The 26,875-nt window shown below is 42.9% G+C and overlaps 1 protein-coding gene across 2 annotated transcripts in view; it reads left to right on the plus strand.

Moving 5' to 3' along the window:
• Positions 1-12,594: 12,594 nt before the first annotated feature.
• The window catches only part of MB21D2 (Mab-21 domain containing 2), a 105,119-nt gene continuing 90,838 nt past the window's right edge, over positions 12,595-26,875 (plus strand). The window contains exon 1 of one of the 2 annotated variants that reach the window (XM_033091482.1): positions 12,595-13,276. In XM_033091482.1, the coding sequence (XP_032947373.1) occupies positions 13,066-13,276 (211 nt within the window). In that variant the 5' untranslated portion in view covers positions 12,595-13,065. Of the gene's footprint in view, positions 13,277-13,524; positions 13,605-26,875 lie in introns of those variants that run through there. The other variant, XM_033091491.1, reaches the window with a different exon arrangement.

The raw sequence follows: 26,875 nt of genomic DNA on the forward strand, positions 1-26,875 counted from the left end.
TTCCAGTAACTAATTTAAGTGGTAGTCTCTTTTTAAATGTGGAAAAAGAAATCACGTTCTTCACAGATCATCCATCCGGAAGCTGTGCAATACCTGTTCTTCATTATTCCTGGCACACCATGGTGTATAGTATTTGTTGAATGAGTGAATGATATCCTTCTTTCCTTGGATTCTTTCCCTCAACCCCAGGTGTCATTCATGCCTAAGAAGTATTAGGAAAACATACAATTAAGGTGTAACAACCCCTCATATCTTTTAAGTATTTTTACAGTTTTTATTCACATTCCACCTTTTCATCTGCCTTCTACAAAAACTTTGCTGTGAAAAGGGAAGAATAATATCCGTTTTCAGAGGAGGAAACTGAGGCTCAGAGAATCCAGGGTTCTTAAAGGTCATACAGCTGGCAAACAATAGACCCAAGGTGTCAGGCCTCCTCACACAGCTGTATCACTTCTCACCCAGCACTCTGTCCCCTCTATTGTCATCCTCTGGAGGTGACCAGGGAGGCAGCCCAGGGTTGTGGTCAAGACCATAGACTTGGACTGAAGAAGACATAGGCGAAAGCCAGGTGTGCTGCTTCCTACCACGTGGCCTTGGACAAGTCACGTGACCAATTCAAACCTCAATTTCCTACTTTGAAAATGGGAACAATCCTATAGCCTCCTAAGGAGACTGTAAGGATTGAATGACATAGTGTCTGAGACTTGATACGTGTTCAGAAAATACTAGCTATTAAGGACAAAGTTGTTGGGGAAATGGAAAGCTAGCCAGGTATAGAGAGTAGTTACCACAGGTCTGAAAACCAGACTTCAAGCCCCATTTGGATTAAATACACTAGTTCTCTTGTCTACTTAATACACTGTGAAGGACCCCCACTGTGGTAAATGCTCCCTCTTTGGAGAAGAGATTTCTGGCATTCAGCCCCAAACTCCATGAGTTTATCACGGACATATTATCCCTGGATGAATATGCAAGAGAATCCACCTGACTAAGATTTCCCAAGGAGGACAATGACGGGATTAGAATCCCTGTGTGAAGGGGCTAAAGCATTATTGTACTCCCCCCGCCTGACAGCGCCTTCTCCTTTGATGGTCAGCCACACCTGCAGCTTTTCCCGCCCTACTTTGTGGTGTGGTCAAACGCTATAAGAAATAGATGCCCCATTCTGTTGACATATTCCCACCCACTCCACGACCGGCCAAATGGAGCCTGACCCATCTGGAAGCGACGTTTGACTTTTCATACTTTTCAAGTGCCAATCCCAAGTGAACACAGCTTCCTTCCTACCTGCCTTGGACCTGCCTTACGGAGTATTCTGAGGCTCTGTCTCTGCCATGGCGATTATCTCAGAGCGTGTCTACTCTTTTTAGAGGACATTCTGCTTTCTATCCAAAAAGAATGTGACCTTATCCTGAGATTAGAGTGAAACACAATAAACTAAATCTTGTTACAACAGATTAACACCCACTCCTGGAAGGAAAATTTCTTTTAACAAGGGCCATTAGATAATTGGTGTGATTACCATTTATCTTCACCACAATGCTCCTGTCTGTCCTTACATACCTGCCCTTCTGAAATATTCACAGGCACGCTCCTAGACACACACCTACCAAGGTGTTATTCATGTGCTGTGGAGGGTTGAACTCTGCCCTCCAAAAGGTGATCCAATAGTTTATGAATCTATGGTTTGACTGTCTTACAGGATTATTGTGGGTATTAGCATTAAAGTGAGATATTAATAGTATACAATAAATCTAAAACATTATGTAAATTTGAAGTAATATGGTTCCAAGCCTTTAAATACTTTCTAGATCTCCCCACCCTTGGAAATGATAAAAGAACATCATCACAAGACAAATATTCAACTCTCCACTGATGAAGTTGAACTTTGATCTCCCTTGAGGATTCCGCACATCTGTGAACATCACTCTTTGGTGTTGTCCATTATTTAATACCCTGATCAATAAATAACCTCATTTCTCCCTCGTCTCCCTTTTACTAGCCTCTTTGATAGACTTAATTAAAGTAACGCACTTTATGAAGATATGAAACCAGACATTGATGATGTCACTTCCTGGTTTGTGTCCTCAACTTCCCTCTCGTAAAGTGGAAAGTAGGAAGGGCAGAGAGGGAAGGAGAAGTACAATTTGCTTCTGCTCAATTCACAGTAGTATGCAGCTGAAAAAAGACTTGCTGGAAACTGTCTGGCATCCTCTAATTCCTATAATTAGCTTAATTTTTGAAAATGTCACATTAGCCACAAAGCCAGGCACATTGTTTCGAGTGCCATAAAACCATCAGGTCTGGGAACAAACCCATGGCTGGTTAGTTCAGTGGTAGACAATGTGAATTCCCACGTAGGCAAATGGATGCTTAAGTTCAATGCAGGGATGGGGAGGTTGGTAGTGGGGTAAGGCACAGGCCGAGTCTATTTAATAGCGAATTGCTAAACCAACAGCTATGCATTGGAATGAGGAAGGGCCTTAGGGCATGGAAACAAGATGGCTGAAAGGAATTGTAATAAGTGGAGTATACAACCATGCAACTGAAATAACAGGACTCGTGGGTAAATTTTACTTTCTTGTGAACCCTGAGGCTCCTATATATCTTTTCTCTCTGCATACCATTCCCTTGACCATAGCACTTTAATTATAGTTCAAAACCCAAGGAATACCCTTTGCTGAGTTGGTAAAAGCAATGAAGTTTTAATTTTATGATATATAAATCCCTGAGCATCTCATTTGGGACATCAATGCCTATATGTTCATTGAAAGTTAGGGCCTAATAAATTTCTTCCATTTATCAAAGAATAACATGACTTTTCCAAAGATAGTTAAACTCGGGGCAGCCGGATGGCTCAGTTGGTTAGAGGGCAAGCTCTGAGCAACAGGGTTGCCGGGTCACTTCCCACATGGGCCAGTGAGCTGCGCCTTCCACAACTAGATTGAAGACAGCAACTAGAGCTGAGCTGCCGCTGAGCTCCCGGTGGGCAGCTGGATGGCTCAGTGGGTTAGAGTGCCAGCTCTTAACAACGAGGTGGCCAGTTTGCCTCCTCTACCTCCCCCACCCCGCAACTAAGATTGAAGGACAACTTGACTTGGAGCTGATGGGTCCTGGGAAAAACACACTGTTCCCCAATAAAGTCCTGGAAATATACATTGTTCCCCTTCCCCAATAAAATCTTTTAAAAAATGATGTTAAACTCAGACAACAAAGATAAAGCATAGTTGACAGTATCTAGTGTCTGAAAAAAAATGGCACTGACTTGTGTGTGAAGGTTTTCTGTGTGACTTTGGAGGAGTCTCTTGATCTCTCTGTTTCATCTGCACATGTTTAGATATCTTTGGAATGAGTACTTGAACAAGCACTGAGTAATCACTGGCTAAATAAAAGAGGTTTTGATGAATGCTCTATATTTCCAGCCCAACTGAACCACTTAATGTTTCTATATACATCACAGTTTTTCCTGACTCTGCACTTTGGCGTACGCCATTTTTTCCACTAGGAATCCACCCTCCTGTTTTCCTCGTTCTAATTTTACTCATTCTCCAAGGACAAGGTCAACTCTCTTTTATATTTTCGGCTTTTCCTTATTTCTTTAGCTGGAAGAAGTTTCTTCTTCCAAACCCTCAAAGATAGCTCTTGATCTCTACCTTTTATGAATTTATAGATCCATATTTGTAGATCCTTCATACTTTTATGTATTTATATAAGTAAATAAGTTACGCCCTTCCTTTAGAGTGTGGGGATTGTGCATGATTTATATCAGAACTTGGCATGTGATAAGCACTTAATAAATGTTTATTGGGTAGATTGTGTGATAGCTAGTTTTATGTGTCAACTTAGCTAGGCTATAGCACCCGGTTATTTAATTAGACACTAATCCAGGTATTGCTGAGAAAGTATGCTGTGGATGTGGTTAATAGCTACAATCCGTTGACTTTAAGTAAAGGAGATGCCCTTCAATAATGTGGATGGGTCTTGTCCATTGGTTGAAAGTTCTTAAGAACAAAAACAGTTTTCTAGAGGAAATTCTACAACATCAAGACTACAACATCAACTCCTATTTGAGTTTCCTGCCTGCCAGCCTGCCCTATAGATTTTGGACTTGCATGCTCTACAGATTTTGAGCATGTCAGCCCTCACAATTGCATAAGCCAATTCCTTGAGATAAAGTTATTTATATACATATATATATATATATATATGTTATATACATATATATATAATACACACACACACACACACACACACACACACACACACACACAAAGGGTGCCAAAAAATGTATACACATTTTAAGAAAGGAAAACTGTATTAAAACTGTAATACTCAATATATACAGATAACAAAAGATGAATACAAGTCACATTTGACTTCTGCAATTCCAAGAGGTGCTCAAAATGGTTACCATCAGTTTCCAGACACTTCTGATTATGGCGAACTACTGCTTGAGTCCACTAGTATACATTTTTTGGCACCACCTGTATACATATAATGGAAATATATATATGAAATAAATATATAATGTATATATACATATATATTTTTTTCTCTCTGTTTCTCTTGAGAACCATGACTGATACAGATGGAGAGGTTAATAGTAGCACAATATATCCAGTTTATCATTTAAATTAAGTGTCTTTTTTGAACTATAAGCTCCTAGAGAACATGAATTTTTGCTTTGTTCACAGCTGTATTCCCAGTGCCTAGAACAGTGCCTGACACATAATAGAAGTTCAATAAATATTTGTTGAACGAATGAAGAAATAAAAAAGACACTTCATAGAAAATACCACTTTTGACTATTTAGTAGGTTTAAACTTACCCTCGCATACTTTGGATCTCGTGCTGACATGAATGACAGAAAAAACGTCCCAGCTCTGATATCTGCGTGTTCCCATAGGCAAGTCATTTCCATTCTCTGGGTCTGTATTCCATCTTGGTCATTTGTATTATTAAGATTTCGATCTGGTAGAATTCTGAACTCCCTCCGACACTTCTTTGATGTCTACGATTTTTATGTGTGACTGTAATATCCTTAACCTTGCATCTATTCTTGTCGTCTTACAGACTTGAATATTATTTATTGCATGATGACTGTAATTAATTTTATTACTAATCATGCTACCATCAATTACTACCTGAGATTTATAAAGTTGCTCTTTTCCAAAGTACTTAAAGAAAACTTCAGCCTAGATTTCTAAGACTAGACTTCTTTCATATCATGGCTGTAAAGAAATGAAAAGACTCCTAAACATTTTTGGCCAAAAACCACAATTCCTTCTCCCTAAGTGCTTCATAAGCCAGCTATGAAGGTTCATATATCCATTCATTCTGCACCTGGGCTTCAGAACATCAAAACTTTGCTGCTTATTTTAGGGTCAGGAAATTATTTTATAACTGTTTTTTGCAGCCTGTTATAAATACTTCCTGGGGTACTTTCTTTAGGTAGCCTTTGTTTCCTCTCATCCTGTGGGAAGGATTTCTGGAATCTGGACATATCTGCTGAGCCCTGACTGGGCCCTAAGAACCCAGAGGCCACATACCCACAATCCAGAGCCAAGCTGCTAAGTGAATCTCAGCGGCAGGCTTTGCTTCATCCCCCACCAGCAGAGAATAAGAGGCTATTAGCCAAGATGTACCAAGGAGGGGGTCTTAATGCACTTACAGAGTCTCCTCTCCTGATTTCAGGCTAATTCTTTTAGAGCTGAGATCCTGAAAAAAAAAAAAATCCTTAGAATGTCCTACTATGGAATATCAAGCTGTGCAAGGATAGACTGGGGAAAAATAAACAAACAAACAAAATGTGTTAAGAAATTTTACTCGGCACAAGATTGCTTTATTTGTCTTTTTATGTCAGTCACAGTCTCTGAATGTCACGCCTGGGTGTCACCTTATTTTATTCATTTATACTTGAGGAAAAGGAGTTTCAGAGAAGAGAAGACTGTACCCTGATCATGGAACTAGCTAATGATGAAATCCAGGCTGGACTCTGTCGTCTGACTCCCAGTCCACTGCTGTCATCTGGATATATTTACTTATAATGTATACCTATATACCCTACCTCCCTCATCCCCACAAAAACACAATTCTGAGGCAAGTCAAAATCAAAAGCACGTGCTCATATCCCTAGGGTACTTTACATAGACATGAATCATCAGAAATTAAATAGAGTGAAGGGGTTGTGGGATTTTTTTCTTTCTTCCCTCTTTTCTTTTCTATATTTCTTTTCTTTTCCCACTAGACTATGTAGAAGCACTGGGGAAACTAAGGGATTTGAAGAGTTTCTTGCTTTTTTTTTTTTTTTTTTTTTTTTTTTTCCTGCTTAGAAACTACTGAGAAAGAATTAGAAGGCATGGTCCAGAAAGCATATTGATGGTTGTGTATGATAATGTTGTCAGAGCTGACGGAATGTCAGCAGTTTCCTCAAATGCCCTCTCTCCAGGTTTTGCAACTTGGAATTTAAAATGAACCTTGGACCACTACTCAACACACCAGGTCTCAGATCAGCAGAAACAACTCCTTCTATTCATATATTATGCTGGGCATAGTTGGGGAGGGAAGCCAGGTTTTTTCAAATAAACTTGTTATAATACAGGATATAGAGAATCATTTTTTCACAAGCTTTAGGAAACAAACAGGCATTACTACCATCCCCTGTTCTTTTTTATAGGCCTGCTCAGAAAGCCAGCCTCTATCATCACAAAATGAATGTGTAAATAAATGTGTGAAAGGAAATATCTTTCTTTTCTTTTTCCTGAGAGCTCTCTGAGTGCGAATTTGGATGTGAAATATGTACAGGTGTGACAATTAAGTTCGTGAACTCATCCTAGAGAAGTGCTACATACCTCATTGCTGAATATCACTACGGTCACCTTTGAAGTGCTCCCCTTGGGAAGCTATGTACCAATGCCAGTGCCTAGTCTACCCTTCAAAGCAATTTTGAACTCTTTTTCTGGAATGGCCATCAGAGCTGTCATCCTATTACCCTTGATGTCCTGAATGTTATCAAAATGTCTACCTTTCAACAGTTCCTTTATCTTCGGGTAAAGAAAGAAGTCATTGGGGGCCAGATCAGGTGAGTAGGGAGGGTGTTCCAATACAGTTATTTGTTTACTGGCTAAAAACTCCTTCACAGTCAGTGCCGTGTGAGCGGGTGCATTGTCGTGATGCAAGAGCCATGAATTGTTGGCGAGAATTCAGGGCTTCTAACTTTTTCATGCAGCCTTTTCAGCACTTCCAAATAGTAAACTCGGTTAACTTTTTGATCAGTTAGTGCAAATTCATAATAAATAATCCCTCTGATAACAAAAGAGGTTAGCAACATCATTGCAACAAGTTTGCAAACTTAATTGTCAGACCTCCTACGTGATGTCTGTGGCATGTGTCTATACCACAGCACTTCTTTGTATGGGGTGGAATGGAACAAAACAGCCTGTGAGAATTGGACAATAGAAAAGCCAGAAACAATGAAATTTGTTTATATTTTAAGCCTAAAAAATCACACAATTCCCTGATGATGGGGCGTTATGTGAAAACGGATATAAAACACTTGGTCTTTAGAGTGTAGAACATAGTTCTGCAAGGTGGATCCTTGCAGGAAACGACCTCTCAGTTATTATATTACTGAAAAAGAATCATAGAGTTGTAGCTTCTCAGAGCTGAAAGGCACCTCAGGGGTCAGAGTCTAAGCTCCTTACCAACTCAGGAACCGTTCCCTCTAGCATAACTCTGACAGATGGAAAATACAGCTCTGAACACCTCCCGCAACGGGGAGTTTATTAATTCATAAGGCAGCGTAATTCTGTGCAGAATGGCTTTCATTGTTAGAAAATGCTTCCTTATCCTGAGCTGAAGACTTTGTTTCTCTAATTGCCACCCAGGTCTCCTGGTTCCACCCTATATAATCACCACTGCAAAATATAAATTAATTTCCCACGTGACAGCCTTTTTTGTTTAGTTGCTCAGATGCAAACAAACCAATATCTTCAGTCTTCACTGACAAGATACTACACTCCACCCTTGGCTGTGACCCAGTACCCAAAGTACATACAAAGCAGAGTATGAATTGGTGTAGAGGACCTAACTTCCAGCGTTTTGGCAAGTTCAAGGGTGAGGAGATGGAGCAATGTCAAGGGATTGGTAAGGGGGTCCCCACAGTTTCTCCAGAACAGTCAACGAGGTTAAGGCATTCCTATAGAAAGAGGATTTGTAGAGCGATTAATCAGTTTTCTTTTCCTTGCCTGATACGTAAAGGTCATATAGATTGGGTTTCCCCAAAAGAAGGAGAATTGCAAATTTGGACTTAATTTTTTGTTTGTTTGTTTGTTTGTTATTTCATCATACACTTTATTGAGCAAATGACCTGAGCTCTGATTTTAAGGTAGAAAGAAGAGAAACAAAAGGCTTTGTTTGCCATAATGGAACTTGAATCGAGCTTTGGGATGAGATTGTATGTGAAATGCGCGGTAAAGTATACAGCTCTCTAAAGTGTAAGACATGGTTGGTGTTTTTCTGGATATGCAATGGTTGCTAACAACTGTCAGTGAAGTTTGATGAAAAGAACCTGGGTCATAAATCTAAAGACCGGAGTTCGGGACCTGAGCCAGCCACCTGGTTTATTCATTTACTCTGTCATTTATTGAACATCTACTATGTCCCAGACCCCGTGAAAGGCACTGGGGATACATCTGTGATCAAGATAGACAGTCTCTGCACACATTAAGCACAAATTTGTTAAAGAGACAGACTGGTTGTCAGGCAGCGACAACGAACGAAACGTGAGGAAGAGCAGTAAGAGAGTCCAGCGGCGATGAGAGCCTACATGACCTAAACTTGGGTGTGTGGGATGGAGGAGGTTCAGAAAAAGCCATTTGCCAGAAATGACATCTACATAGAGAGCAGAAGGATGACAATTACTAGCAGGTGACCTCAGAAAACTGACCATCTCTCTGAGCCTCAGTGTCTTATCTGTAAAATGGGAAGAGTAACAGTCCAGACTAACCTGCTTTTGTAGGAGGTTGTGATAATATAAAAAACAGATTTTTATTATAAGTGCTTTGTTGAACCCTAAAGTCCTCTATCATTGTAAGGAAGGACAAATCATCAATAGTTGTTATCAGATATTGTTATTGACAATCCTAGAATCCATTTTTTTTCTCCTTTCTATTTGTACAGACTTGGCTCCCTTGAGAGTAGCAGTAGAGAATCAAATGACAGATCTGGGTGCAGAGATTTATATTGCCAGTTTCTTCATAGCTAGACCACCCAAGCCCTTGGGGTTTGGGAAGAAGGTGGAACAAGTTCCTCTGAACCATGCGAATACATCAGAGAGGGTGGGCTTCACCTCATTAGAAACAAATAGACTGAGTCAAGAGGGTTAGTCCCCCTGTCTTGGGAACCTCTAATATTAGGCCACTAATATTTCAATGGCCTAATCTCTCCAGAAGTAAAATTGCCCAGCTTGCCCCAAACAGGGCTGAGTGCACCTGCACAACTTTGTGAGCTACTAAGGAGATTCACCTCTAGTCCTGATTATCTACCTATTGGCTGGGAAAAGCAGTAGCCAAGTAATTCCAAATGTCAGCAATTCCTGGTTTATTGAGATTTAACTTTCAAGTGCACTGAGTGCATTTTGCCCAAGGGCCACTCTCCTCTTGATTTTATTATGAGTCTGGTCAAATTTCTGGTGGCTTGGAAACACCATAAATATCTACTAAATTTGAAGTTAGTATGAAAAATAGAAAGAGCACTGTGTCTACAATTTAGACAAGTTTCCCTTCCCTTTCTGTGTCTCCATCCTCCTAACTGCAGAATGAAGGTAGAAGATGAAGTTTATCCTCCATGTCTCTTCTACTGTCAACATTTCACATGTCTGTGATGTTTGCCTCTCTTTTTACTGCCTACATTTTCAAATCATGAGAAATTCTGGCCTTTCCATTTGTTAGACTTTGATTGAAAATCCAACTTCCCAAGAAGGCCACATCTTGTAGCCTGGGATGCTATTTAAATCTCTGTTAGGTCAGAGAATCTTTGTTTAAAATTACATTTTGTTAATCCATCACATGGATGTGAAGCTGGCTATTTTTAATGCATGCTCTGCACAGCCCAGTTATTCATGGCTGACAGTGTGCCATAGAACTTTAGAGCTGTATTCGAAAACAAACAGCCCCAGAAGAAGGCTTCTTTTACAAGCCAGAAAAAGGCTTCTTTTACAAGCTAATAAAATTTGGGAGTGGGAAAATAGAGAGGCATTTCAACCTCTAAGTGGGACAGCAGTTTGGAAAGTTTCTTTAGTCTGTTAGATGCTACAGGCACAAGTAACAGAATGACCTACCTTAATGCTCATTTAGATGGTAAATTCCATTGATCTTTCCTGAGTCATTTGTCAAAACTCTAGAAACGTGCACTTTTATTACAAGACTGAGACACTCTTTAATATCTTCTAATAGTTATTCTCTCTTTCTCTTTACTTTCCATTACTCTTCCTTCTCTTAGGCCACATACACAGGAGGAAAGACACCTGAAAATAGAAGCACTTAAACTTAAGCAGAAATACCTACATTTATAACAACTCATAAGTGATTGTTGGAAAGTCATAGATAGCTTACAGTGAGATACTTAATTGTAGCAAACATCACCTAATGCTGGCTTCCTGGTCTTTGAGAAATGTATTAATTGGTTCATTCATTCATACAAGCACAATAATTAAGGTCATAAGATGGGCCAGGAATTGTATTAAGTGCCGTGTTTATAAAGGTGAGGAGACACAGCACTTGCCCTTGAGGAGCTCACAGTCTAAGGGCCCAGAGGTTAAAAAGTCTCCCAAGAGACCATTTCAGGAATTTATCATTCCTGACCCTCTTTCCTTACTTTGTTAAGAACAGACAATGAAGAATAGAGACCATTGGTTCATTCATTCAAAACATGCAAGACCTAGGGCTAAGGCACCATCAGAGCAATTCTTGTTAACTATGTTTTCTTTCTATGACTATAAGTATCACCAGAAAAGGTAGAAACAGGGAGGAGCAGTGCCTTATTCATACTTTTGGAAATTAAAAGTGTTTTGACTTTTTTACCTGAATTATCGGAACTTGTTGCTCACTCAGGTGAACCAGGATCCTTTTGATTCATGGAATGACTGCCTCAGCAAGCTATTTCACAGGTGTCTACCATTGCTCATGAGAGAAGTATTGACAGATGGGAGTGGATCAATTTGTGTTGGTGTGTTCCAGTCACTTGCATAGCGTATACCACTGCCCAAGTAATGCTGATACCCTGTCGTTTGAGAAGTTAGGCTGCAAAAGTGGGAGGATTAAAGTACCTACCTCATGAGTCCACAGCGGTTATCTGGGCATGTATCCTTCCTCTGATATTGAGTAGGTGAGAAAGCCTGTGTCAAAGAGAAGGAAACCAAAAGCAAAAGAAATTAACTGGTTATGCTAAAGTTCTTCCCTCATTATTTGATTCAACAAACACTGAGGACCCTTGTGCAGGGCTAAATGCTGTGGGGAAAAGTTTATAACAAGAGTAGCAGCTAACATTTAATTAAGTACTTATTGTGTCAGGCATTGCACTAAGTGCTTGACCCACTTTATCTCATGTAATTGTTGAAAACGACCTATGAAACAGGAATTATCATCATCTCCATTTTATAGGGGAAGGCATGGCAGAGCCTGGACTACTTTCCTAGTCTCACAAAACAGTTTGTATTCTTGGCCATGGGAACCCAGGTAAGAAAATGAAAAAGGTCCTATCTATTAATAAATCAGGGACTGTGGGATAGAGAACAGATGGATTTTGGAGAATTGCTTTTGTTTCTAAGAACCAAAAGGCCTGGTAAGTGATTGAGTCAAAAACCTCACAAACACCAAAAACACTTCTGAGATCCTATTCTGTCTAAAGGACCATGATTTAGATGGAACCTGCCTTGTCAAATAAATATAACTCCACAGCAGGAACCAAGTCCTTTGGCTTATCATTGTCCACCCAGATTCTAGCACTCTGCCTGGCAAATAGTGGGTGTTCAAATTGTATTTGTTGAAGGAGAGAATTTTCACCTCGTCATTAAACATTCATTAGAACCTGGAGCAATTCATTCTGTTCTCTCTCCCACAACCACACGTTAGTTTCCCTATCTTTAAAGTGGAGCAGGCTGAACCTTATTAACTCATTATATGTTAAGTTGAATAAGCTGTTATCCAGGAAAATTAATTACCTAGAGCAAACGTAGGGATGTTTAGTGGCTAATTCCCATTTATGTGTCTAATGAGGGGCGGTGTGGGCACTCTCCTTTTTTGATATGCTCATCCTATCATGTTTGACAATTTATTCAGAAAAGGGCAGAAGATGGGTTTCATAATCCTTAGGGCAGTTTCCTTCACCATCTAAAGGCATGGGAGTTCTTGAGATAGAAACGCTCCCATAGAGATGTCCTAGCGCAGGACACAGCCCTTGAAATCAGACAGAGGAAGACCCCGGTCTCCTTGAATGCGCTTGGCAAGCCCTGCCCCCCAAGAGGGTGGAGGTAGAGAAAGAAGACGACCACACCTCCAACATCTGCCCAAGCACAGATTGGCAAGTGGCACAGGCGCGCCGACTTCTGTCATTTATTTATTTTTCTTTCCACTGGGTGCGCTGTCCCTTTAAATGGGGACGCTGGTGCTGGCTCCGTAACACGGGAGACGGCAGCTTGTTGATTTCAGGGCTGGTGAATTTCACATTGTTTCCACTTCACTTTCCTCGCCCCGGGGGAGGCTCGGGTTGGAGCTACGGCCGCTGTCGCCGCTACCAGTTAGGGCCAGAGGAGGGCAAGGACCTGCAGCACCCGGGCCGGCGCGGAGCCGCAGGAAAGGGGCCACACACGCACCCTGGTTGCAGTCCAGCTGCTTCCGAAGTCGGGACGCGGGGAGCGCACCAAGCCGGGACCGCCCGCCTGCCAGCCCGCCCACGGGCCAGGGCCACAGCCAGGGAGCCGGCAAGGGGAGGAGGCCCAAGGGGGCGGGGTGGGGGGCGGGAGTGGGTGCTGCCGCCGCCGCGGAGCTGCTACTCGGCGCGTTTTGCATGAAGATGGCGGCTCCCACCGCCAGCAAGGCAGCCTCCCTGGGCTGTAACAACAAGCCTACGTTCCCGGAGCTGGATTTCAGGTCCGGAGCTCGGGTGGAGGAATTGAACAAACTCATCCAAGAATTCACGAAGCACGACCAGAGGGAATACGATGACCAGAGAGCGCTGGAGATCCACACCGCCAAGGATTTCATCTTTTCCATGCTGGGTAAGGAGAAAAAAGGGGGAGGTGTGTGGGTGTGATGGGAATCGGGGTAGAAAACCCATTCCCCTTCACGCTCTCTCTTTCCTTCTTGGTTTCCTTCCCGGAGCCGGGTGCCTGGGGTATAACCCATCTCTGGTTCCTTCTCTTCTTTCTCCACCGCAAGCAGAGCTGCCTTATCTCCCCTCCTTACTGTACTTTGCGCGGGGTCCCTTTTCCTCCGTTCGCTGGCTCTTTTGTTAATTTCTCACGGGCCGGGCTGGCAGGCAGGTGAAGTGTTTGTGGTGAAAGGTCCCACTGTCGGGCGGAAGCCCCTGGAAGCAGCGCGATCCAGGTGAGATCCGGCGGCGCTTTTCAATGAAGGGATTTGGCCCCGGAGGCTCGGACCTGCGTCTACCCAACGCCGAGTCTAGGGTCCTCTCCTGAGCTTGGGGCGCGGAGACAGCCTGGGGCTCTGGCTCGGCGCCCGAGCGACAAGTTGCTTCTCTAGTCTTGCGGCGCGGCGCTGTCATGCCGAGCCCCCGGTGGCCAAACTTGTTGGGTGTTCCCTAGTAACCCACTGAAGTAGGCTGGGCACCCGGAGTTCCAGCAACTTTGGTTTGCAAATCGACTTCCCTTTGAAGCGGCTGGAAGCATTTCCGGTGCTTCCCCAGGGTTCTGGCAGAGCTCGGAATTCCTAATTCCCAGCTGGAAAATGACTGCTCAGAGCTCTGACCTCCTGGGGTGTCAGCCCCCTCCTCTTTGTGTGCTGTCGGTGAGCTGGCGGAGAGAGGTGCCCTGAGATTCGAACCTGCGAGACGTCAGGGGTTGGAAATATGCCGCCCAGCCCTACCCCCTTAGCCCGGTGTCTACAGGTCCTCAAACTGATCGTTGAGTGCTGTGTAAAAGAAAATAATTTCTTTTATACTAATTTCTGGCCTGGGAGACGGAACCGCTCCTCTGGTGTCGTTCGGATTACTGCTACTGATGTGTATAGTATGAGTGTCCGCTGCTGGGAGCCTCCCTCGAAGCCGGCGGTTCCACCAGTGCAACTGTGGCGGGCAGGCAGGCAGGATGTGGCCTGTCCTTTAACATTCCGCAGAACTGGGACCCCGACAGGAGTGCCGCCCTAACGCGTGGCTCTGTGCGCCCTACAACACGTCCTCAGCCAATTCACCAGACGGTGGAAAATTAGACTGAAAAAGCTCTTTGACCAGAGAGGAAGACAGAGCTTTTGCCTTTCTCCTGCCATCTACTTGGATTTCAGCCGGCTGCCTGTTGGTAGTTTTATCGTAGGGTACCTTTTTCCCTCTCAGTTTTCTTCCTCCCCACTGTGTGTGGGGGGGGGACGGTCATGGGGTGGGGGGAGGCGCGGGAACTACAAATTGAACGTGTGGCCGCCGGTAGTAGTAATGCTTTGAGAAGTTGGATGAAGCATGTTAAAACTTGGGGCTGGATTTTACCTTTTGCTTCACACGCTCCAAGTTTATCCTAGATGGTGTGTGGAGTTGAAAAGCTCTCTACTGAGATGTTCAACCATTGAACTCTTTAAATGAATTGAATGCATGCTTTTTAAAAAAACAACAAGGACAACAACAACAACAACAACAACTCCCTAGCCTGGTGGGAGTGAGCTTGCAGACGGAAGCTTGCAAAACTACCAGATTTGAAAACCAGCACAGTGATTTTCAGGAGGGTGGGGACACACAGCGAAGGTGTAGGATAGTTATTTAAGTTGTGTAATGATGGCCTTTTTCTTTGACATAAATAATGGAAGTCTGCCATTGTGTTGTTATTGCCCCCACATCAGTTCCGATGTCCCCTGCCCCCCCCCCCCCCCCCCCCCCGTCTTTTACTAGAAAAAGGTGCTGGGTCACTCTGTCAGGATAGTCCTAGAACAGAACCTGGGAGGATGTGGGGAGGGCTAAGTGTAAATGCCCAGCTCATCGGGAACTTCTGTGCTAACCTCACAGCTGATGCACTGATTTAGGAAAGCCCTTTCCCAGATATGAAGGGTGGCTTATTCCAGGGTGCTTCATTTCCAGGTGTGTTTAATGTCATGAGTGGCATTGTGTTGACAGGTAAATTAAATTCTAGTCCTTTTTACCCAGTTGACCTTGCAAGAGAAGTCTTTCTTTCCCCGGGGAGTTTGATAGTTCCACCTGGAGGAGAGAAAAATCAGGAGTCATTTAAGCCTTTTGCCCCTCTGGACACTAGAAGGCAGATGGCGAAATGAGCTTGCCTGTGTGTGGTGCTGCATTCATTTGTGAGTTCTTGCTTTCCCTTAATGAGGTGCTGGCTGCTCTAAACAAGTGAAGGTTTGGAGATAGTGAGAGTCCCTATGTGGATTTACTTTTTCTAAAGCGGATTTTCGCTTAGCTTAAAAAACAAAATCTCTTTTTGTGCACTTTGTTTCATTTGTCACAGCCTTGAATCTTTCATGAATATGCAAATGACGAGTGTCTTAATGACCCTCAGCTTGTGAAGGTATCAGTGGGGTGGCACCAGGCCTTTATTTCTGGGAGTTATGGGAGGGTGGGGAGTGAGTCCTCTTGGCTTTGTTCTGCCTCTGAGCTGTACCTGAGGGTTGTCAGCAGCTTAAAAACATTATCCCCTCACACAGAACGAAATGGCAGAGGAGTTTGGTGCAAGCCACTTTAATGGGACTGTGGATGACACTACCTGTGTTTTTAGACAGTTGGCAGAGGGCAGTCACTCTCGAAATAAGATTGTTAGCCCGGATTAAAGCCCCCCAGCTTCTCAGGCTCTTTTTGTATTGTCTAGTTTGGAGGAAACTATATGGAGAAGAGCAAAGTGGTAGTAGACAGTTGTCATAGTCAGTGACTTGTCAAAACTGGGTTTTGCAGGGGCAGCCAGTTAGCTCAGTTGGTTAGGGTGCGGTGCTCTTAACAGCAAGGTTGTGGGTTCTATCCCCGCATGGGCCACTGTGAGCTGCGCCCTCCACAACTAGATTGAAACAACCACTTGACTTGGAACTGTTGGGTCCTGAAAAAACACACTTAAAAATAAATTTTAAGAAAGTGAAAAAAAAAAAAACGAAAAAACAAACTGGGTTTTGCATAGGCTGTGGAGTTGATCTGAGCCTGCTGGTGGTCACTGTGGTCTCCGTGGAATTTCTGGTGCCTTTGGAGCCAGGTGTTATCTGAAATAATCTAGACTCACTCCTTATTTCTCTACACCTTAGGCTTTTAGGAGAATGATTGCTGTTATTATCTGGTTAATATTTGAGAGCCCAGATTGAATGAGAGGCTGGCAGTGCATAATAAACTCCATATATCAAAATTCAGGGAAATTGCCAGAGTTCATTAATGTTTTAATAATATTTGGTATTTGCATAATGTCTCCGCTAGCTCTTTTGTTATCTTTATTCCCTGGCGAGGTCGGATGGAGACTGGTTATATCCCCATTGAACAGATGCAGAACAGGGGGTATGCACAAGCTAGAGAAGCCGGGAGGGAGAGAAGCAGTCACTTGGACTGCCTGCAGTCCAAATGGTCAGCACCATGGCGTGGTTATTAGAGTAGCCATAATTTACTGGTTGCCTTCTTGATGCCAGGAACTTCACACCTTAGGAACAATGGTTTCCCATTACATAGACGAGGATATTGAAATTTCCTGGCGTTAAGAATCATCCAGGGCCCTATGGCTAATAAGTGGTGGAGATGTTGCTAAAACATACATCAGCCTGACTCCAGCATGTTCCTCTTCTACTTGCGACTATTAATAATAGATGTGTTACAAGTCCAGAGGAGAGTCTTTGTTTAAAAAAAAAAAAAATACTGCTTCTTCTTTCGGGATTATGTTTCTGATTTCACCTATCAGAATTAGGATGATTTAAGCAGCATCTGAGGTGATCTGAAGCCCTCAAATGAGTTCAAGTATTTTATCCCATAATAAAATCACTTGTTTGAATTTCTGGTTGAGAAAATGATGGCTATTAAAATAAAATGTTAAAATCTGTACCAATTCCATTTTGCCTCTTGCTGGCTGAATGGCCATAGTTTTTTTCATCTATTAAACATGGTTACCAGTAATGCATCCTTTCAGAATCATGTATGAATGTGAATGTACTTTGTAAAGTGAAAGGGCATGTTTATATGATTTTGTTATTTATTTAAAGAAATGGGCTTTATTAGGAAATCTAGTAGTGAACTTAAACTGGAATTATATCTGCAGCTTTGGTATCAGAAAAAACTATAGTGTACGCTTAGAGGCAGCCTAGGAGAATGCAGGCTATAGAGAACATGATTAATTATAACATGCATTGCCATTTGTTAAGCTCATGCTGTTTGTTGGTCATTGTGATAGCTGCTTTGCGTAGATCCATTAGTTCCTGTAAGTCTCTTCCAGCAACTTCCAACCTATATTGCAGGTGAAGTAGGTGGTATTATCCCCTTTTTAAGCTAAAACACTGAGGCTCAAAGAGATCAAGTACTTATGCCAAGATCATAGAGAGTTTGAATTTGAACCCAGTTATACCTGTCTCAAAAACACATATTCCTTTCACTGTACTAGTAACCAGTTTCCATTGCTCTTGGAACCGAAAGGCCCCACTCCCTGGGGAATGCTACACTCAGGAGCACGGATGGTTTGTCTTTGTCTGTCTCTGTCTTTCTCTCTCTTACTTCAAGCATTCAACACATATTTACTGAATGTTATACTGCTTGCAAGCAGTTTGCAGGGTCCTAAGGACAAAATAGTCAGCCAAAACTTTGAGAAATGCATGTGGGCCTTTGGAGAGCCTTCCCTCTTCTCTGCTCACCGACTCTAGGAAAATGGTTTTGCTGGCTTTTGTCTCTTTTCAGGCCATAAATACCATATGGTCACTTCCAAGTTCTAAACTTATGGTGTAGTGCTTCCGAGTGCTGCCAGACCTACTGTGTTTTTAGACAACTTTCTATATCTTCAGAGTAGCCCTTTTTGAAGTCCTCTCTTTCCAGTGTTTGAATGCCACTTTTCTCATAATGAAGTCATCCAGCAATATTTATTGAGGGAATTTGTGAGTTGTTGCTTTGTGGGCCTCCAAGTCTTGGTAAGTTCCTTACAGTTCAAATCGCTAAGGTGTTGTGTCTGTATGAGGGACAAGACCATCTCCGAAATCTGTTCCAGCTCTGAGAACATTATGCACCTGCGGCAGGGTGGACCCTCCGAACATTTATTTTTGCTGTTAGTTTGGGTTGATTTCAGTTCTCCTCCATTGGCCTGGGCAGTTGCTGCCCTTTGTCCTTGAAAGAAGAGCCCTAGATTTCTTGATGAGCCTGGGTCTTCGCATGATGTCCTGGTTGTGTCTCCCATTGGATAACAAATGGCTCTAGATTAGACTGGCACCCTTTTGTAATTCACGGCAATGTGAGATTCTCTCTTGTCAAACTGACAACTTGTCGTTGAATGTTCGCCCCTTAGACTCTCCTGGAGCTTTTTACCAATTCGGAATCTCTGGTTCCATTTCAGACATATTGAATCAAAATCCCTAGAGATCCCCAAACTGGCTGCATAGCACTTCAACATCCTGTCCTGTGTTACGCCTGATGTCGTGCTTTCCCTGTTCAGCAGAGCTGCTCCTAACACAACGAGCATGATCCCAGTTGACTTTCAAGACTAGAACCAGGCTGCTGAGCCTAATGAGCAGATGTGTGTGCTGGCTCCTGGAACTGGAGTCCTTCCAGCTGGGACAGAGGCAGGGAGGCATAGTGAGTGACATAATTAGCGTGTCCTCTGTATCAGAGGTTGTAATAGGGCTTTACGTCATTTTATCATTTAATCATCAACATAACCCTTTGAAATAAAGAACTATAGGGACACCGTAGGATTGGAAAAATTCAGGAATTTCCTAAGTTTACCAGTAAATAAGTGGAATAGCTGGGACAGGCTAATGCAAACCTTTGCTTTTAACAATGACACCGATATTCTGCCCTTAGGAGTCGTAGGACACCTGGATTCTAGCCCCAACTCTTCCTGTTAGTTGCTGTGTGACCTTGGGTAAATCACTTAACAAACTCTAAGCCTCAATTTCTGAATATGTAACTTGGGGTTAATAATTACAGTCACGTGTGGGAAACAATGGGAATCTATTCTGAGAAATGCATCGTTGGGTGATTTTGTCGTCATGTGACCATCATAGAGTGTACTTACAAGAAATCTAGATGGTATAGCCTGCCATACACTTAGGCTATAGGGTAAAGCCTGTTGCTCTCAGGCTACAAACCTGTATCGCATGTCATTGTACTAAATACCATAAGGTATTTAGTAACACAGTGGTATTTGTGTATCTAAGCATAGAAAAGGTACAGTAAAAATACGGTATAAAAGATAAAAAATGGTACACCTGTATAGGGCACTTACCATGAATGGAGCTTGCAGGAGTGGAAGTTGTTCTGGGAGAGTCAGTGAGTGGTGAGTGAATGTGAAGGCCTAGGACATCACTGTACACTATTGTAGACTTTATAGACTCTGTACACCAGCATCACCACAAACACGTGAGTAATGCATTGCACTAACGCGGTACCACAGGTATGACATCACTAGCTGATAGTTTTTCAGCTCCATTATAATCTTATGGGACCACCATGATATATGTAGTCCATCGTTGATTGAAATGTCCTTATGTGGTACATGACTTTATACCTACCTTATGTATTCAGGTGCATTAAATTCTGAATCTGAAAAGTTTTGTGCAGTACAAAAGAAGGATGTTTCTGAGTCTAGTACAAGCTCTGTGTTGTGCTGTGTGGTTTATGCAGTGCCCTGAATAAATCTCTTTTGGGCCTCTTTTTGCCCATTTTCTAATTGTAGAAAATACAAAGAAGAAAGTAGAATCATCCCCGAATTCTAATTACATTATTTGATGTACATTTTTGTAGACAGCTATGTTTATGCACATGTTTATACCTACTCATACTCACACACATGCAGTTTTACATAACAGTATTCATATTGGGTATGTCTTTTTGGTTAATTTACCAGTATGCTGTCATCTACCATACTTTTACAAAGAAGCTATAACTTGAAACCTGTAGAAAGGTGTTCTTCTAGCTCCTTTCCTTCCTCTTTTATTCCAAAAGGTGATACTATTCTGGAACTTAGAGCACATTCTGTGATTTAATAATTGGGGGTGATGAACCTTCTTGTTGGTGACTTCTCAGGGTTTTACCTGCCTTTCAGTGCCATCTCCTGTCTGTGTCTTTGCATGTTCGACATGGTTACATTAACACTAGCCATATTTTTCTCCTTTGCTTAGGCTGTTTTCTCTGTTCGGGATTTCTTAACTTGGGTCCATGGAAACAACATGGAGTCTGTGAACTTGAATGGGAAAAAAACTACATCTTTATTTTTATTAACCTCTAACTAAAATACAGCATTTCCTTTCATTATAAAAGTAGGTAACAAACCATAGTAGTATGAGCAGTACCTATGTTTTTTGATTTGTTGCCAACAGCAATCACATATTTTCATTTCACATTACAGTTGTTACAGATATCTCAAAAAATCATTTATTGCTGCTTTGAAATTAGGGTGGATATTAGACTTGCTGCTAGATTTTATTTAATGCATTAATAAAGAATTACATACGGCGCTCCATCACAGATTTATTTTTTTTAAATGCATTTTGTGTTTTAATACTGATTTTCTTTGAAGTTCTTTGTAATTTTATCATATTCATTTAATTATACTATTTTTTGTAGGGGTTCATAGGCTTTTCCAGCCTGTCAAGACATCTGTGTCACAGAGGCAGTTAAGAGTCTCAGCCTCTAAAGACAGCCCCCAACACCTTTGTCTCTGTGTTTTTTTCCTTCTCTCAGTTCAAATGCCACTTGACTCATAAAGCTTTCCTATGTCTCTCCACAGGGGGGGTGGAAAATATATATATATATATATATATATATATATATATATATATATATATATATATATATATATATGTCTTCCCTCTGTGTTTTCCTAACATTTGGTCCCCTTTTATATGCCTTAGCACATTCTTCCCCATGCTGGAGGTTAAAGAATCCCTGGTGTGTTTCTTTGCAGCATCCAGTGGTGTCATGTACATAGTAAGTACTCACAGAGTGTTACATGACTTGGTTCACTTTAAAAGAGACCTGTGTGAAGCTTCTTACTGCAGGCTCTATTTAAGGAATGAGCACTTTCTGACATTGTCTGTTTATGATTTTCCTTTTAAATTAAGCCTTGCTGTGTCATCTTTTCTGGAGTCAAGAAAATCTTGATCTGATCTCCTTATGCGGGAGCAGAGATTTTTCTGGGATTCCAAGAATATCCTTAAGACAGTTTATCCATAGGGCAATTTACGAAATGTTCCAAGTGATTGGTGTGGTTTGTTGACCGAGAGCAGTAAACAGTGACTTACGGGAATGTCCCCTTTCTGACTTTTCTTCCATGGGCATGTAGGGTACTGCACCTCCTGCATGTCCACACTTGGGGCCTTAGAGAACGCAGAGAAAGCATAAGTCATCCTTCGCATGGAGGCCTCCCGTGTGCTTATCCGTCAGCCTCCCAGTGTTCGGATGCCTACGCTGGAATCCAAATTGTGGCAATTCTTTAGTATTATAAACTACTATTATTTGCCATCAATAGTAACAATTCACTTTTGTACAATGCTGTATAGATTACAGTACATAGTCACGTCTGGTATGATATAGTATTATTCCTTGTGCAGGCTTTTGAGAAAGGTTGCGTAGGAACTATTAACCTCCATTTGCAGATGGGAGAAATAGTGGGACTCTGGGAGGTGATGTGACTTAGCTGGAGGTCATAGAATAAGTTGTAGAGCAGGACTCAACCCAGATTTTGAGTTTCTTCTGCTACAGCACATTGCCTACAAAGAGCTTGTAGGCTTTTTTCCCCCTCGGACGTCTTTCATGGGTTGCTACTATCATTCAGGGAGTGAGACTGTATTCCCAGGCAAGACAAGGGTAGCAGCTTTCATTCCTGTCTGGGCTTTTCTACCCTCCTCCTGAGCCTTGGGTACACAGCGAGGGAGGACGGCTGAGAGTGGAATGGCTAGGTAAGTGCATGCCCTAGAGATAGCATGCCTTCTCCTCATCTGATGGGCTGTGCCCAGTGGGTTCTTAGGGTCTGTAAGTGTTCACAACGGACGTGGGTAAGGCCTTGCCAGCTGCGTGACCTCTTTAAGGACAGTTTATAATTATGCCATAATGTGAGGCCCTGTCTCCAGGAAACAGCTCTGTTTTTTGTCCACTTAAGTGCCTTTTCATGAATTCCCTGTGTATAAGATAAAGAGACAGATAACTAGAGCCAGGGCTGCTATGAATAAAGCTGGCATGGGGAGCTGTTGTTCAATTTGTTTATTTTTAAAAATATTTTCTCCTGAACACAAGAAGAAATGATTACTGTTTGTGAATTGAGTTAAGTCAGTAGTAGGATTTGGTGGAAGTCTTGTTTAGGTTTTTGGTTCGTCTAACAAGTATTTGGATATCTACGATGTGCATAGAATGGTGTGAGACATTCACTCATGAATTTATAAATTCGTTCCACATCTGCTGTAGTGCCTGTCACTGTACTAATAATTACTGTGGTGCACTGACTATATAGGCGCAGACTGGTGAATAAGAGAGGCGAAGTCATTATGTCTATATGACTTCTGTTCTCTGGGGAGTCAACAAGATTTCAGCACACAAATAAATAGGGACGTTGTGCTGTTAAAGAAAAAATAACACAGAATATTGTGATTAAGCGTAACTGGTAGGAGAGAGTGAAGAGAAGTGGTGGAGAAGCAGAGACACTGGAAATGGAGGGATAAGAAGGACCTGTTCATGTAAAGATTAGATGGAGGAGTATTCGAGAACGTGCAAAGACCCTGCGGGGGGGTAAATTTGAAAGCAGATTTCAAGGCTGCTTAAATGATCACAAGTCTGATTTGACCTCTACAAGGAAGAATGGTCTGTGTTCAGATTAGGCCCAAGATGGAAGGAATGGGCCGCCTGCCTTGGAATGCAGTGACCGTCTTGCAGGTGGAGGTTTTCTAGGTGGGGCCACCCTTTGGCTTGGGCTTTTGGTCACAGCATTCGGGGATTGGTGGGAAAGGGAAGCAGTGTAGAAAGCATGGGTTACAGGTCCTCAAAAGGCTCTTTGTAGTCATGTGATTCTCCGATTTCACCTGATATATCAGGTCCTAGGCTGCAAGCACTGAGTTCTACGTTAGACGATTTATGGGTCAAACAGCAGCTTTCATGGGACAATAATAAGCCTTTTATCTAGTCATCCACAGTTTACGCAATACTTTGATATGCATAATGCAATTTTGACCTCTCACAACAAGTATGAAGTAGGCCTTATTATATCTATTTTACCATAGGAAGAAACCGATTGGTCAAGAGAAGTTAAGTCATTCACCCAAGGTCGCTAAAGGGTTGAGGTGGGATCAAACTCAAGTCCTTGAAAGAGCACCCCAAATTCTTTGTTACACTAATTCTAAGAACCTTCTTCCCTGCTCACCTACCCTGTCCCAGGGTATGGAAGAAGGAGGATTTCTGGTCCCCAGAGAGGCCCTGAGGATTGGTAGGAAGAACCCAACCAACAGACTTCAAGTCTGCACGTGCCTGTTAGTGGTATTGTAAGCACTTTACTAGGCTGTTTCAAGATCACCCTTTTTAGCAGCCACAGCTGTTCTTAATAGCAGCTGCGTGCGTGGATTGTGGTTAATAAAGAAAACTCAACAGTTTGTTGTTTCAGTTGTGCCCTTGGTGAGCAGTGCACAGCCTGCTTTCACACAGGCTATGTTTCTGGTTTGGAACATCACCACCCTCCTGGCACTGGTGCCGGAGGGGCTCAGAGCCCCGTTGTGCTTGGTCCACCTAGACAGTAGCTGGTGAACCAGAGGCCCACCGGGGACCAGGCAGTAAGGAAACTGAGTGCGGTGGGCAGCTCGGCGGATGCCAACTCGTCTTGGTGTCAGAGTCCGGGACACCGAGGAGGCGGGTGCCCTGGGGACCGAGATCACCTTCCATCTCTTTTCTAAAAGGGTCACTGCCGTCCCCCCCACCCCGTTGTTGTTCCCCTGCAGTGCTTCTCCAGTTTTACTGTGCATCAGTCTCCTGCTCATTAACAAGTATTAATCGCCCCACTCCTGGAGTTTCTGATTCAACAGCTCTGGGATCCAGCCCCAAGAGTTTGGATTTTTATGAAGTCTCCAGGTGATGCAGCTGCAGCTGATTCAGAGCCCACACTTTAAAGAACCATGCTTCAAGGGGCCAGGGCGGACGGCACTTCGGATACTTGAAGAGACCTGATGAATCAATGTTTATGTAAAATCTCTAGGTTTTTAAATATTGAGAATAAAATCAAATATTAAAGGAACACAATGTGATGAAAAGCTGCAGGTCAAACAGAACTCTGTGGCTGCCAGTGTATCACCTCTGATCTGAATACTTTCAGGACAGCCCTTGTGCTGCCTGATCTGGAAACCGAGGCCCAGAGAGGGGCAGTAGTTTATCCATAGGCATACAGCTAATTTGGGGGCAGAGTCATAACTAGAACCCAGGTTTCCTGTCTACCTGCGTGTGTGCGCGTGTGTGTATGTTGGTCCTAGTATACTGTCTCCCAAATATTCCCTTTGAAGAGAAAAACTGTGTAACTGTGAAAATAATAATAACCACACTAAAATAATGTTTATCACATTCCAGGCACAGTTCCAAGTACTTTATACTTTATGTATATGAGCTAAATGGATCCTAATAACCCTCTGAGGGTTATTCTACCTATTACTGATGAGAAATCTAAAGGACAGAGAGGTAAAGTAATTTGCCCGAAGTTACAAAGTTACTGGTAGAGTGGGGATTTGAACCCAGGAAGTCTAGGTTCAGGCAGAAAACACAAGTAACTATGAATCTTGTTTTTTATGTCGTAAAATAAAACAAAACAAAAACCTTCGTCTCTCCGAAATGGAAATCATTGATGGATGCATACTTTTAATCCTGCTAGGAAACTTGGTGATTAGGTGGCCCTAGTTCCTCCCTCTCTCCATTTTGCAGAAGCGGAAACTGAGGCCCAGAAAGGAAAGGGGACTTGATCGTCCTGAACGCTGATTTTCCTTTTGGGCACAGTGGAGGTTAGGTAAATGTCTGGCAAGTGACTGCTTCCTGAGAAAGCTGTTTGTACCTGAGACCGTCCATTCAGTAGAGTTTGCTTCCCTGGGAGGGTCTGCCTGGGTTTGCAGTGAGGGGGCCGCATCCCTCACTCTGAGAGGGTGTGCTTCAAGGCAGGGAACATTCCCCCTGCTTCAGAGCCATCTTGTGTAGTGTGGAGTTCTCCTAATTGCTGTTAGATGAAGGATGCTACCTCTGCGTAAATAACCCGTGGGCACCCTGTTTCTGGTCTGTCCTGTTTGCTTTTCTCTTTTGTTCCTTGTTTCTCTCTCGCTGCTTTCTTTCCTGTGAAGTGTGTCCTTTTCTCACACCTGTGCTGTTTCTACAGCTTTGAGTATCGTGATGAATATTTGCATCTCTGAACAGCTTGTATGTGTAGTAAAGAAGGGGACTGCTGGGTGGACTGCAGGATGCTGGGCCAGCCTGTGGTGGGGAGGAGCTGCAGCTCCTGGGCCAGTCAGCCAGCACGGCCTTCCCTCCCTGCTGCTGATCTGAGCTCAGAGCCTGAGAGGATTTGGAGTGGTAATAGGATTCAGAGCGTTCTAGAGGAGTTAAGCCAGTGGGCATCTTCCTGAGATCAGTTCATCCTCTCCATCATTTCACTGGTGGGGAAGTTTAACCCCACGGTGGACAGTCACTTGCTCAAGGTCAAACGGGGTGGTGGTGGTGGTGGTCTTGGGAAATTCTTCCCCTCCTTTTGCCAGGTATTGTTCCAAGTGCTTTAGAATCATTAACTCGTTTAACCCTTACAACAATCCTGTGATACGCGTGCTGTTACCATCCCCTCTTTACAGATAAGGGAGCTATAGCAGTGAAGTCACTAACGCTAGTGATAGAAACTAGATTCAACCCTAGGCCGTCCAAAGCCTTCCCTTCTTGTATTTTTCCAAAACGTGACTGCCGTCACAGTGCCAGGCTCTGTGTTGGTTCCTGGCGTATGAACGTGAGGTGGTGCTAACCCTTGAGGATGGAAGTGACGGAATAGTGGGCAGAGTGGAGAAGATGGTGGTTTTACTCTCCTGGAAGCCAGTTCCGGCTCCTGGTCCCGAGTCGTTTCACTCTGTCACCTGGCCGTCCTTGGCGGCCCTCAGAGCAAGCTTTCTTTGGACGATTGTAGTTTCTGTTTATTGAAAGTCCTTTGTATGAAATCTCATCTCATCCACAGTCTCCTTATTGCGGAAGTGCGGCGTGTCCTAGCTAAGTGACTGATGTGAGGCTGTGTAAAGGTCGCTCGGGCCCTTGATGCTGAGTAAAGTAGGGCAGTCGCATAAAAGCACCCGCTTTTTCCTCTCTCTCTCCCACCCCCCACCCAGGTGGGTTTCAGTCCAGATTTAGAACGTTTAATTAGGACGTAGTTAATGTAGTCTATCATTGTGGAGAGAGTGGGGAACAGATCTTTTCAGAGAAAGGCAGATGCCAAATGTGCCTCTTAAAGTTACTTTGAAATCGTAATTTATAAATTGAATTGGGTTTTATGGGAACGAAGGGA

The sequence above is a fragment of the Rhinolophus ferrumequinum genome, chromosome 2 (assembly GCF_004115265.2).
Source record: "Rhinolophus ferrumequinum isolate MPI-CBG mRhiFer1 chromosome 2, mRhiFer1_v1.p, whole genome shotgun sequence".
In the NCBI taxonomy this organism is placed as follows: Eukaryota; Metazoa; Chordata; class Mammalia; order Chiroptera; family Rhinolophidae; genus Rhinolophus; species Rhinolophus ferrumequinum.